Source organism: Falco biarmicus, chromosome Z (assembly GCF_023638135.1).
Source record: "Falco biarmicus isolate bFalBia1 chromosome Z, bFalBia1.pri, whole genome shotgun sequence".
Classification (NCBI taxonomy): domain Eukaryota; kingdom Metazoa; phylum Chordata; class Aves; order Falconiformes; family Falconidae; genus Falco; species Falco biarmicus.
The window spans coordinates 72,691,409-72,705,553 of record NC_079311.1 but is presented as its reverse complement, the minus strand read 5'-3'; the positions used below and the strand labels follow the sequence as shown (position 1 = coordinate 72,705,553).

Genomic DNA, 14,145 nt, shown 5'->3' with positions numbered 1-14,145 from the left:
CCCACTGGAGCAACTATTTAGAATGTCAGAGGCCTCAACTCAAGACTGCTGTCCGAAGAAAGGATGTAATTCCCCATGTCTCAGGCTGCAGGGAATGCCCAGAGTCTTTACTTAGCCTTGGCCTAAGGGGGAGAGGGTAGTGTTGCCAGCAGATGTGTGTTCTCATGAAATATCTGTGTCACCAAGTCAAGTTGCTGCAGAAGGAGGTCAGTAGACTGTTCAGCATCACAGATGATGAAAAGGAGATTGACTGGATTTTCTTTGAGATGCTGCAGAAACGGGAACCTGAAATCTCAGCTGTGCTGAGGGAGAGGTAGTTAGAATCTGTGCTTGTTGGGTTGGGGAAAAGGGAGACGGCTTGCAGCTTGTGACTTCTGGCAAGATAAGGAAGATTCCTGGTCCACCTGCTGGTCTGTAGCTGCGCAACAGGTTCAGTAGCAGATGAGACCCTGGTGGCTCTGTGCAACAAAGCATCTGAGCTGGCAAAGTCTGAACCACACAGGAACACTAGGAGGTAAAGGTGAGTGATAGCAGTGGGAGACTTTCTTCTGCAGGAGATGGAGGCACCCATCTGCTGATCTCACATGCCAGCCAGGGAGGTTTGCCACTTGCTGAGGATTGGGTTCAGGACTGTGAAGACTTGTCCAGCCCTTGTACTGTTTATCCCTGCTCTTCTGTATGGGTACCAGACATACTGCCAGAGGGACCCGAAGTGTATCAAGAGTGGCTCTGGGGACAAAAGTCAAAGGCATGGGGGCGCAGGGTTTTTTTTCTCAATTTTACTGGTGGGTTGGAAGGCCTTGATGAGAAGTAGTTAGATTCTACAGGTCAGTAAGTGGTTGTGCAGCCGCTGTCAACAGCAGGGATTTATTTTTCACATTTGTGGGATCCTCTCTGAAGGTGGAAGACTGGAAGGAGGAGATGGGATCCACTTGACCAAGTTGGGAGAAAGCATCTTTGCCAACAGGCTGGCAAACCTGGTGGGGATAGCTTTAAACAAGGAATGAGGAGGGAAGGAGATGATTGCTCTCAAATAAGTCACGAAGTGATTGCCTAGACTGGCAAGCAAGAGGAGGAGGGTAATGTGAATAAGAAAGACAAAACAGTGCAGAAGGCTGCTGCTGTCCACTCAGTGGAGTAATGATGGTTCGTTAACTATGATCTCGAAGCGCAAAAATCAAGACGACCACGCCAAGGGGTTATGCTTCAATTAAACAGCAAAAATCTATTATTTGCCCGTAAAGCGGCTTGCAATAGGTAGAAAGACAGAAAGTAAAGGAAACGTAAAGTAAAAAGAAAAGGCAAGAGGATTATAGCCACCACCATGGGTCCAAGGTGTCCCTATGGTCCCAGGTCCAGGCAGCGTCCCACCGGTCCTTCCGATCGTCATGATCCTTGGTGGGGAAGATCTCCAAAGTTCAGTTGCTAAGAAGCCATCTTTTTATGCCAAGCAACACACCTTTCTCCTCTTCTGGTTCATGGAATGGTGCCAGTCTCCACCTTCTCAAGCCATGTTATCATGCATGTCCAAAGAAGAGTGCCCGAGGCGTGGTTTGCTTCAGAGGTGGGTAGCTTCAGACCAGGAGGTGTGTTTTTGTATTGTAATGATATTATAATGAAGAAAGTTCACCTGAAGATTATGTTTTCTGGTTCGTTGTTATGACCACGGTTGTGATCTATCTTCTGGACAGTTGTTATGCAGCCTTATTGTAGTTGTTCCTTTCAATCCCAGGTGGCAGGGAACGGCATCGTACTCCTTGTACCGTGCAGTTCTCCTTTCCAGGGTGTAGTAGTTCCTTTCAGTCCCAGGTTGCAGGGAGTGGCACAGTACTCCTCGTACTGTGCAGTTCTCTTTCCCAGGGTCTTTGTGTCCCAGTGTCCATGAGGAGCACATTCCATCTCCAGGTCTCTGTTTGCAATGTTGAGACAATATTGTTCTCTTTAGACCGACTCTTACAGCTGCCCACTGCCAAATGTATTTATGCAATCAAGGACGTGCTAAGAAGACAGCATTATGGGAGAAGCATTCACACTTTTTCTGGTAAATAACACAACTGGCTGCCTCTCCGAAGTGTCTGTATACTAATGCATGCAGCATGGGGAATGAAGAGGAGGAATTAGAGGCCTCTGTGCAGTTGCAGGACTACAGTATCGTTGGAATCAGAGAGAGGCAGTGGGATGGCTTACACAACTGGAGTGTTGCCGTGGCTGGATATAGGCTCTTTAGCATGGACAGACTGGGAAGGTGAGGGGGAGGAGTTGCCCTTTATGTGAAGGTGCAGAGAAAAAGCATGGAGTTCTGCCTTGTGATAGATGATGACCACTTAAGATCTTATGGGTTAGGATTAAAGGAAAAATGAAACTTGGTCATACTCTGGTGACTGTTTGCCACAGATCACTTGAGCAGAAAGAAGTAAGTAAGTTTTTCTTGAGACAACTGGAGGAATCCTCCTTTTCACAGACCTTGATCTGAATAGGGAACTTCAATGAAGTTGGTATCTGCTAGAAGAGAAACACTGCCAGGCACAAGCAGTCCAGGAGGTTACTACGTGCATTGATGATAACTTCCTGAGAAATGTAATTGAGGAGCTGAAGAGGGGAGACGTTCTACTAAACCTAGTATGTACAAACAAGGGGGATCAGATGCAGCTTTAACTCCAGTGACCAAGAGTGGAGTTAATGGTCCTGAGAGAAGTGAACAACCTGTCAGGAGAGCAAACTTTGGCTTTTTCGGGGATCTGCTTGGAACAATCCTGTGTAAAATGATTCTGGAGAGAAGAGGGGTCCAAGATTTTTTTAAACTTTTATTTTTTTCCTTCCAAGGAGCATCATCTCCGAGAATAATCCATCTCACTGTGAATAAAACTGAACAAAGGCAGCAGGAGGCATGAATGGGAGAAAAAGGTGCTACTGACAAAACTCAAACATAGAAAGGAGGAACACAATGTGGAAGCAGGGTTCAGGTGACCCAGGAGGAGCACAGAGAGACTGAGTATGCAGGGATGGCTTTAAGAAAGCCAGCACCCATTAGGGGTAACAAATGGTGAGAGACACAGAGGCCATCATGAAGGGCTTTTACAGGTATCTCCACAGCAAAAGGAAGGCTAGAGAATACATTAGCCTGCTGCTGACTTGGGCACAGGACCCGGTAGAAAAAAAAAATCACTGCTTATATTGAGGAAAACACTACTTGTGCTCCCAAAACTTTTAGTATTCTTCACAGGGCTCTGAAATTTTTTGACTGACCTCAGATTGACTTTTTGTTGTGACATTATTTGTACCCATGTGAAAGAGCAGCAATGGGTAGTAGTCTGAAGGTTGTACTAAGCTCTTCACTCTTGTGGTGACGTTCCTAATTTGGACCCCAAGGAGGCAGAAAACTTTTCAGAAGGCCCAGTCTGCAAATGGATTCTTCCTGGAGGGAATCAGCGATGATCATAACTCACTGTTGTTTCTTCTTAGTGCTGTTCTTTCTGCAGGTTTTGTTGTGAGGGGTTGGTCTCTAACCTAGGCAAGACTGCGTGTGCAGATTCCTTCTCTGTCTTATTTTGTGTTTCATCCACCATTCCCAGGGCTTCGTACCTATTCTGTAACGGTACCTTAAAGGGTAAGGAAGGATTTCTCTTACCACTCCATGCTGTAACCTTCTTCCACCCCTCCCTGTCCCCTGTGACACCGCCTTCCTCCTGGCATGAAGCAAATCCAGGATGTGCCGCCGTAGTGGCCATGCTGAGTTGACTCACGTGCATCACAGATGGCAGAGTATGGCTCCATTGATGAATCTCCCTCTCCTTGAATACTCTTGAATACTCCTCAGTCTACCATGTGAAAGGCTGAGGTGCTTAATGCCTTCTCTGTCTTTATCTACTTTACTGGTAAAACTCTCAATCAGAAATGCCAGGCCCCTGAGACTAGCAGAAAAGTCCGCAGCAAGAAAGATTCACCCTTGCTGGAGGAAAAACAGTTTAAGGAACATTTAAATAAACTGGCAATACACAAGTCCATGGGACCTGATGGCATATACCCACACATGCTGAGGGAACGGGATGATGTTATTGCTAAGCCACTCTCAATGATCTTTGAAAGGTCCTGGTGACTGGGAGAGATTCCTAGGACTAGAAGAATGCAACTGCCGCTCTTTTCAAGGAAAGCAAGAAGGAGGAACTGGGGACATACAAGCCCCAGCCAGTCAGCCTCACCTCGGTCCCTAGAAACTGAGGGAAGGAGTAAGCATGGAAACCATTTCCAAGTACACTAAGGGCAAGAAGACCACTGGGAGTTGAAAGGATGGATTTGTGAAGGGGAAATCATGCCTGACTAACCTGACAGCCTTCTACAATGAGGTGGCAGCCTCAGTGGTTGACAGACAATCAGCACGTGCTGCTTGCTTTGACTTCTGACACTGTCTTCCTTAACATCCTCATAGACAGACGGATGAAGTACGGACTAGGTAAGTGGACGGTGAGTTGGACTGAAAACTGGCAGAACTGACAGGCTCAGGGGGTTGTCATCAGCAATGTGAAGAGCGGCAGAAGGTCAGTGGTCAGTGCTGCACCCCAGCTGCTGAACCTGACACCAATATTGATTAAGATCTTCATTAATGACCTGCATGGTGAGACAGAATGCGTTTGCAGACAGTACAAAACCGGGAGGAGCGGTTGAACAGCCAGGTGGTTGTGCTGCCCTTCAGAGGGACCTCGATGGGCTGGAGAAAAGGGCCAACAGGAGTCTCACAAAGTTCAGCACAGGGAAATGCAAAGTCCTGCACCTGGTGAGGGAAAACCCTATGCCTTCAGCACCAGCTGGGGGCCTTGAAAGCAGCTTTGCAGAGAAGGGCCTGGAGGCCCTAGAGGAGACCAAGCTGACCGTGAGTTAGCAATGGGCCCTTGCAGCAAAGGCGGCCAACAGTGTCCTGGACCACATTAAGATACGGCACTGGTGAGACCCTATCTGGAGTGCTGTGTCCACTTCGGAACTCCCCAGGGCCAGAAAAACATGGATGTAATCGAACAGGTCCAGAGCAAGGCCCTGGCAATTATTAATTTCTGGGAGTATCTGGCATATGAGAGGGAGCAAGACTGTATGTGGTGTTCTTTACCACAATACCCTATGACATTGTAAAGATAATTTAATGTTTTCACCTTTCTTCATTATTTTCTAATAATTACTGGCATTGACCTTTTGACAACTATTGAGAATTGAGGCAATGCTTTCTCAATTCCAAGGTGTTTCTTCTGCACATTAGATCAGTTATTACTGTGTAGTAGTCATAGTATGGTCTTGGAATCCTATAAGAACCTTAACCAGCTAATTTTATTTAATGTCTAAAAAGTAATGGTTTTAAAATTTGGAATGTGCTATTAAGGAAAAGCATGTTATTCGTGGATAATTTAGTAAGCTGTCATCACCGTACTCTGTTTTAACATACCCCAAGGCAAGATCATACCTGTTGGGGTGGTGGTATAGAAGTGTAGATTAATTTTGTAGCATAGGCAGCTGTTATCTAGAAGGCACTAACAGAAAAGAATGGGGGCATTGTGACTAGCTAGTCGAGGTCTAATTAAATGTATTTGCTGGTTATGTTGCATAGTTCTTGAACATATAAGCAAGCTAATAATAATTAAGAAAGCGATACTACCTTTTAAAAAGGAACACTACTGGAAAACTTTTTCCAGTTTGGCTGTCCATAGTTGAAAAATAAAATATTGTGGTTTTCCCTGAGCTCTTACAATGGACTTGAATTAAGATTTACAACATTTTTGTATTATAAGCTAAGGTTAAGAAATTCTATCTGATCTGATTATAGGACAAAATTTGAGGTGATACCAACACAGCTTCTCAATGCATGTGAGGTGATTCCTGACAACAGGGCTCACCTCAATCTTACCTTAACTCAATGGCAGAAAAACGTTCAATAGTTTTAAGCTGCAGTTATATGTAATTGTGTAAGGAATAAGGCATGGACTATAATAGTGAGAATAATGAGCTCCTGGACTGTTTCATCTAGGAATAAGGTGAATACTGTATTACCAGAAGGTCAGAAGTTAAAATTGGAGATTTTTGTAGAGTTACGCTGTAGCTCAGTTGGCCTCAAAAGCTTGTTGGTTCATTTGAAGGAACTATTGTGAACTGAAGTGATAGAGCAGTATAGAAAGCATGATGTTCTGACTCAGATTGAAGTTATGAAATTTTTGGATGAAATATGATGTATTAGTTGTGATACAGTGCTAGTTTATTGTTATTGGGTTTGGGCCTGTGTATCTGTTGATCTTGCTATTTAGATTCTCCTGTGAAAACACTCAAGAGAAACATTAATCTGCAATCCACTGCTTCAGTTTTCAATATAAATTGCTCATTGAGACCATAGTGTTTTCAATGCTACTCCAACCCATGCATCCATTTCTTTTTATTGGAGAAAAAATATGACAAAGTGTTGTGAGGGTTAATAGGTTATATAGACATTTCTAATAATCACCTATATTTTGGCTAGTTAGAGCTCAAGTAGATTGATACAATTAATATAGAAACTTCATTCTAATTCTTTGTACTTTTTGTGGATGGTATACAATTAGCTGCAACTGAGGGTAAGCTTTTGCTGTCAGATACACTTTGTGTCTGCATGTATCAAGATTTATATAACCCAGCGTGTTGTCTGTTTTTTCTGCCTAGGAGACCAATGCAGTTACATGTACTACAGTATAATAGCTAAGCCAGAGTGTGGGTTTTTTTCTGCTCCCATCTTGGCATGGGATTAGTGTCATGACCATGCTTGTTGCAGCAAGTTGGAATTGAAAATAAGTTTCTGTTCTGATTGTTGTTGTTGTTGTTTTTAATCTTACAGAGTTACACATGCAAAACTTAACAATTTTTCTCGCCTGGAGCCTGTGCTTCGCCTTCTTGGTATACAGTTTAATGAGAATGTGGCCCAAGACATCATGACAGGACGACATGGGGCTGCAACAAAGCTTTTATATGAATTGTATATTGCTTTAGAAAAAAAGAGAAAGGCAAAGCTCACTGACATAGCCATGGAAGCAGTGAGACCTGCAGGAAGTGCAAAGCTGAAGTCTGTTGAAAGTGGTTTGTATCGAGAGGTAACTATTCCTATTTTGTGTAAATATATAGGAAAAAAGGTATCATATTTACATGTACCTCTCAAGCATGTTGCATACTTCCCCACTTTTTAAATCTCCTATTCAAAACCCAATACTTACATGGAAAAGAAGCAGTCCTTTGCTATGTCTTACACATAGACAATAGGATTACATGGTTTACCTGTGACTCAAGGACATTGATCACCTGTGTTTTGTGTTCCTTCGTTTTGGCTCATTCTGTGTTACCTTCTCTGTTTCTAGTCTTTCTCCAGACTTAAAATACATACAGTAACAAAAGCTAGTAGTTGTTCAGCAGCTGCCATTTTACTCACTTAATCAGTTCAGATTGCAGACTGCATTGCGCTCTAGGTATCAACTTAGACTAATTTCCTCTCCAGGAAACCTCTTTATAGCTGTGTTGAGCTTCATGCCGCAGTGGTTTGGTTCCTTCTGCTGCATGTCTCTTCATATATTTGTACTGTGCTTCCCTGCAATAACCATATGCTGAGTAATAGGAAGAAGAAAAAACAAGGGGGAAAGAGAGTATCTAAGAGAAGTCAGCATCAATGTAGTAGATTCTGTTAAGGATGTTCTTCTTCAGCAGTAATGTTCAGCATGTGCAGACCATAATTTGTTACCAGGATGAGCAATCTTTCATAAGCTATATGTTGTGAATCAAATTTAGCGGGGTGAAAGTTCATGGGTTTTTTTCTGTCACTCTTCCTGAAAAATAGTCTACAAGCAGAAAGTTTGCCAACGAGCGCAAACCAAACATCCCTTCCCCTGTAGGGGTATAGCTTAAAGAAGATAAAGCGACTGAGAGTAGCTGCTATCAATAGATAGGCTCAGAACGGCATTTCAGTTGTAGAATAGTTGAAATTGGAAGGGGCCTCTGGAGGTCACTTAAATCCACCCTATCTGAGGTCACCCCTCAGCCTCCTTGTCTCCAAACTGGACAGAGTTTGGCATTGTTCAAGTTCCAATCAGCGTGTTCTTTCCAATGGAGCTATTCCTGTTCTTCTGAAAAATATTCAACCATGTTTATATTTTGTTCTGTGTACCTTAAGACAGAAAACCAGTTTGAAATGATTATTGAAAATTTATCGTATTTAAATATATTTCTTACTGTTTCTGACTTCTTATTGCTTGATGTTTAATTTTAGCAATTGAAAACTTCAGTGCAACATCAGGCTGATTTGCAACTACAGCAGATTTCAGAGCATTTTGAAATAAGATCTAAGGCAAGGGAAGGTAAAATAGCACGTACACATATTGAAGAACAACAGAAAGTTCAGAAGCTCCAAGAGGAACAAAGAGCCCAAGACACTGGAAAGGTGACTACTTACTCTTTATAGACTTGTGGAGAAGTATTTTCTTAAGGTCATGTACGTAATGAGTTAGTGAAAGCCAGTGTGAATGCTATTTAATTCTGTGCTAGACAGTAATGTTTATACAAAAACAAACAAAAGCATTACGTATGGCAGTCATTAATATGTAGAAATAAAGCCAATATACTGTTATAAGAACCTTAAAAACATGCATATTTTAAAATAACTTAATGTTAAATTGAGAGTATTTGCATATTTTCATGTATGGAAAATGTTTATAGATTTGAAGACAAAGCATAGATTTCACAGCTGTGTGTTTAAGCTGTCCATAAAAGAGATTTATGACATTTTTCACTTGTGAAGAAAAGATGAAACTGCTTAAAAGCAGGGAAAAGACACAGAGAAGGGGGCCTGTAGTGGTTATGACCTCAGAACACCTTGTAGCTCTGTGTAGCTGTTCTGTTAATGTAAGAAAGAGGAACTTATTTCTTAAGATACAGGAGCACTCATCCAAAGTACATAGCCTGTACTTTATATAGAGGAACTGGCCAGCTATCCAAGGGGTGTCAAACCACAGTAAGTTGACTAATTTGAGATGCATTTTGTATTGCTAATTAAAAGGAGTCTTCTTGTGGTTATTTAGCTATTCTATTGCCACTGCATGAACAAGAATGAAAAAAAAAAAGTCATTTCATATATCTATAAAAGAAAACACAAACAATATTCAAAACAAAATCTTAAAAATTAATAATATCTTATTTGATATTTTACATATTTATTTTTTAAATGTCTTTGGTTCTTTGTAAAAAAACTTTTCCACTCAATTCCACTTTTAACTGCATGTATCTGTAGTGCACTTTTAACTAGTGTAATTTAAAAGTTTATTACTTCTTGATCATCTGAGACTCATTGTTCAGTGGTAATACTACCTAATGGTATTCTCAGTTTCTGTGCTATATTCTGACCTCAAACAGGTACCATACTAGAACTAGAATTTAATGCAAGCCCTTAAATGCCTATTAGGCACTGAGCACAAACTGTTTTTCTTTACACATGTGCTTTTATTGCACTGCACTATTTGTTAATGCAGACGTAACATATATAGATGTACCATTTTCTGATACTGATATTTAAGAAATACATCTTCATCCTCAAATATTGAGAACATATACTACATATTGCTAAATTGTCCAATTGTTCAGAATGTAGAAAGATACTTTAATTTGAATTGCATTTTACAGCATCTACTTCTTGATATAAAAATGGTGATTTATGGGTACTGAGGTGATTTATGAGGCTGAGAATATTCTTAAGACAGAGCTTAATGGTGAACAAAAGATAAAGGATATTTTACTTTCATGGTGTTTTAGTGATCCACTTTAAATTAAAAAAAAAAAAAAGAAAGAAAAAAAGAAAAGTAATTTGCCCCGTCCTGGAGCCTGATAAGCTCTTCTACTTTCTACCTGGAAGATTTTTTTCCTTATGGCTTAATTACATTTACTTCATAGATATATAGGTAGTGTATTAGGGCCATATGGTATATTTTGTTTCAATTCAAGTATTTGAACACAAGATGTTGAACATTCAGCATCACATAGGAAGAAGGAGACAAAATGAAATAATGGCCAGGATTCAAGCAGCCATTATACAGATTCCAAAGCCACCACCAAGCCACACCATAAAAGCTATTGAAGCCAAAAAATTCTTAAAGAAGAAAAGAGAAGCAGAGGTAACTATCATCTATATTCTTTTAATGTTAATTATATGAATCTGCAAAACATGATTACTGGGAGCATTTACATTTACAAATACTGTACTTGCACCATGAAAAGCTGCTGATGTAACTGTTAAAATGATACAGGAGACCCAAGCAGTGAAAATTGGGCTAAATATTAGTATGATTATGATTCTGCATTTGTTTTTTAGTAAAAATTTCTTTTGATATGAAAGTTCATATTGAGTAAATACAATAAGTAGTTACAGTAGTTAATTGCTGGCAGTATTTTAGCTTCTAGTCTACTGAGCAGAATATTTGAAATAAAAGCATTAATGGTTCCTTCTCATTTGTGCATAATGAAGTTTTGCACCATAATGTATGAACTCCTCTGTAACACACTGTAAAACCATCTGCTCTATCGAAGATGTTAGTAACAAGTTTAGATCAGATCAAGAGATGATGGCAATGCAGCAATAAAAAAAGTATCTGTGTAATCTAGTACTGAAAAGTATTTGGAGTATAATCTTACAGTTCATAGATTGTTTTGTTATCAGGAGTGCAAATATTGCCAGTTTTTACAGTTGTGCAACCGCGACAAATGCATTTAAATCTAGAGTGTAGGAACATAATTGCTTGAGTAACTGTCAGGGATAAATTCAAGCTACTAAATCTGAAGCAGATCATAGCCTACAGTATCTTGTTTCAAATCATTCAAATCAAAGTGGGAATTACATAAACTGCTAGAGTTTTACTCAAAATCCTTATTATCCTGCAGAACAAATGGCTGCAAAAGCTTAGGATTTTCTGGCTGGTGGACATAGGTATAGCTAGGCAAAGGGGAGTGGGGAAGGAAATGAAAGCTAAAAAAGGAAATAGTCATACCTTTTTTCACGATCTAGCTGATGCTTGAAGTATTTTCAGTGTAAAAGTTTCTGTTGTACTAACATGACAATGCTGGTAGACAAGTCAATGGAAAATAATTCCCTAATACTTAGTCTGTTGAATCTTCCTTATGATGCTTTGTGAAGAGAAAATAAACCTTAAGGTTTGTGTTATTTCTTCAGGACGTATTCAAGGAGATTAAAATGTTTGAGAAGTCTATAGCAGAAAAGGCCTCTGCAATATACAGCCAAGTCACTGACAGGTAATATTTGGGTCGTAGATTGTTAAGATTGGACAGGACCCTATTTCTGGTGCCTACTATCCATGTGGGCAGCTACTTGAGGAAAATGTAATGGCTTGTTTAGTTTAAACTGTGATTGTACTTGAAGTGATTGTCCCACCAGCACTGCAAATATTCCAGCTCCAGCACTGTTGCAGTGTTTTTACCTTACCTTTAGTTGTAGTAGGGATGGCTCAGGTTTCCTTTTCTCCTTTTTGCCATGCATGCAGCAACAAAAAAAGACATAAAGTGCACCCCTTCATTCTTGATTCTGCAAGGTCAGTTAGACTCACAGAGAGATGAGAATGGTTGTGGATGTACATGCACAGTAACACACTTCAAAGAAAATAGAGAGAGGTAACCTTTCTCCTTAGACTTACTTGTACATTAAATTGTGTGTGAATAATTTCAAATAATATTTATTCTGTCACCTTTAGTGATATGCATACCATACTCAGAAGAGGTGGCAGTCATGCATACTTCTGTAGATACTTTGTGTATAAACAGCCTGTGATTAATAACTCTGCAAAACTGCGCTGTGTATGGATATATTGAAGAGTAACCCATCTTTCTTTGATATCCTGTGAGCTATCATAATTCCCTGTTTCTGCAGAATTTGGCTTCATATTAGCAATTGAACTAATTGACAGTTGGCTCAAATCAGTGCTGGAGCCCTCCTCTGGACTTAGTGGTCTCACAAGAGCATCAAGAGGTAGCCACAGTGTCCACAGAGTGCTGTTGTGCAAAGAGTTATGTGTCAGACTTGTCCATAACTATACAGAAAACATGTAGCTGTAAGAAAACATGTATAAACCATAATTCTTATGAAGTCGGTGATCTTTTTAATCTTTTCAATCAGAGATATGCAAGAATCATTGCAAACACAGAAGCTGGAAGAAACAACTTCAGAAACTACAGCACGGACAGCAACCGAGCTGTTAAGTATTTATTCAGATGATGAATATATAAGGAAAATCCAAAAACGTTTAGAGGAAGATATGTTTGCTAGAGAGCAACGAGAAAAGAGACGACGAAAAATGCTAATGGAACAGTTAATAGCACATGAAGCTGAAGAGGTGAGAAAATGCAGTAATGTAAATGCGGTACGCAGTAATCTAAATTTTTGCTTACAGCTGTAAGAGAGCAGTATTTTTGATAGGTTGCATAAAATTTGGAGGGTCTAAGGGGAGGTATATATGCTTCTCTCTGAAAATAACTTATGCCCACCATTGTCTTTCCTTGAAAAAAATGGAAGATTGTCCGTTCTTTCTTGTAACCTTTATGTCATACTACATCCTTACCAATCATAAAGGATCAGATGAAGGCAGCAGAGCTAAGATTATTAAAAATCAGTTGAAGACCTGTCTTCTAATCCTCCTCCCCTTAAAGTTAAACTTTAAGTTATTAAAATATGTACTGGTTCTGAAAGAGATACTTTCCAAAGATCTGAAGACCTGAAGAAGATACTATCTAAAGAAGATACAACAAACATGTCTTTCCTTGGTTGAAAACCTGTATTTACAGATGTGTCATGTCAAGTTTTTGATCTGGACTGTACTTCTGAAGTCGTTGTGGTGGGTGATATGAGGAAGCAAAACATATTTTGCAGATCAGATCTTTAATTTTTTATATGTTATGGAATAGAAGATGTGTCTCTGGAGAACGTGTGTTGTGTCCTAAAATGGATGTTGCACGTTACTCCAATCCTATCCCATAAAGCACAAGGCTTTTCAGATTCCTCCTCAGACACTCCTCATTCAAAAAGCAGCTCTTAAGTTACTGACTTCAAAGATCTTTTGCAATGATCGTATCAAAACAGAACCTTATAACTTACTGGGTTTCTGTGATTTCTAGTTGTCTTTTATCCTGGTATTGCACTGGGAGTCCTTAGGTTAGATCATGTAAGAGTGGTAGTAAATGGAGTTACATCCAGCTGGTGGCTGGTCCCCAGTGGTGTTCCCCAGGGCTCAGTGTTGGGGCCAGTTCTGTTTAATAGCTTTATCTATGATCTGGATGAGGCAACCGAGTGCACCCTCAATGAGTTTGCCGATGACACCAGGTTGCGGGGGTGTGTTGATCTGCTTGAAGGTAGGAAGAGTCTGCAGAGAGATCTGAACAGGCTGGACTGATGGGCCAAGGCTAGTTGTATGAGGTTCAATAAGGAGAAGTGCCAGATCCTGCACTTGGGTCACAACAACCCCACACAACACTACAGACTTGGGGAAGAGTGGCTGGAAAGCTGCCCATTGGGAAAGGGCCTGGGGGGGGTTAGTTGACAGCTGGCTGGACATGAACCAACATTGTGCCCAGGTGGCCAAGAAAGCCAACAGCATCCTGGCTTGTATCTGAAACAGTGTGGCCAGCAAGACAAGGGAAATTATAGTCCTTCTCTACTCAGCACTGGTGAGGCTGCATCTCAAATCCTGTGTTCAGTTTTGGGCCCCTTCATTTCAAGAGGGATGTAGAGGGGCTGGAGCAGAAGGGCAGTGAGGCTGGTGAAGGGTCTAGAGAACAAGAATTAAAAGGAGCGGCTAGGGGAACTGGAGTTGTTTAGTCTGGAGGAGACTCAGGGGAGATCTTACTGCTCTCTACAACTACCTGAACGCAGGTTGTGGCCAGGTGAGCTAGGTCTCTAGCTAACTAGTGGCAGGACAAGAGGAAACAGCCCCAAATTACACTAGGGCAGGTTTAGATTGGATATTAGGAAAAACTTCTCCACTGAAAGGGTGGTGAGGCATTGGAACAGGCTGCCCAGGGTGGTGGTGGAATCACCACTCCTAGAGATCATTAAAAATTATGTAGATCCGATGCTTAGACACATAGTTTAGTGGTGGACTTGGCAGT

The 14,145-nt window shown here is 40.8% G+C and overlaps 1 protein-coding gene across 1 annotated transcript in view; it reads left to right on the top strand.

Annotated features, from left to right (window-relative positions):
- Positions 1-14,145, top strand: part of SPEF2 (sperm flagellar 2) — an 87,271-nt gene that overhangs the window by 1,415 nt on the left and 71,711 nt on the right. The window contains exons 3-7 of the mRNA XM_056325744.1: positions 6,842-7,094; positions 8,258-8,428; positions 10,011-10,151; positions 11,204-11,283; positions 12,161-12,377. Coding sequence (XP_056181719.1) covers positions 6,842-7,094; positions 8,258-8,428; positions 10,011-10,151; positions 11,204-11,283; positions 12,161-12,377 — 862 coding nt within the window. The remainder of the gene's footprint in view (positions 1-6,841; positions 7,095-8,257; positions 8,429-10,010; positions 10,152-11,203; positions 11,284-12,160; positions 12,378-14,145) is intronic.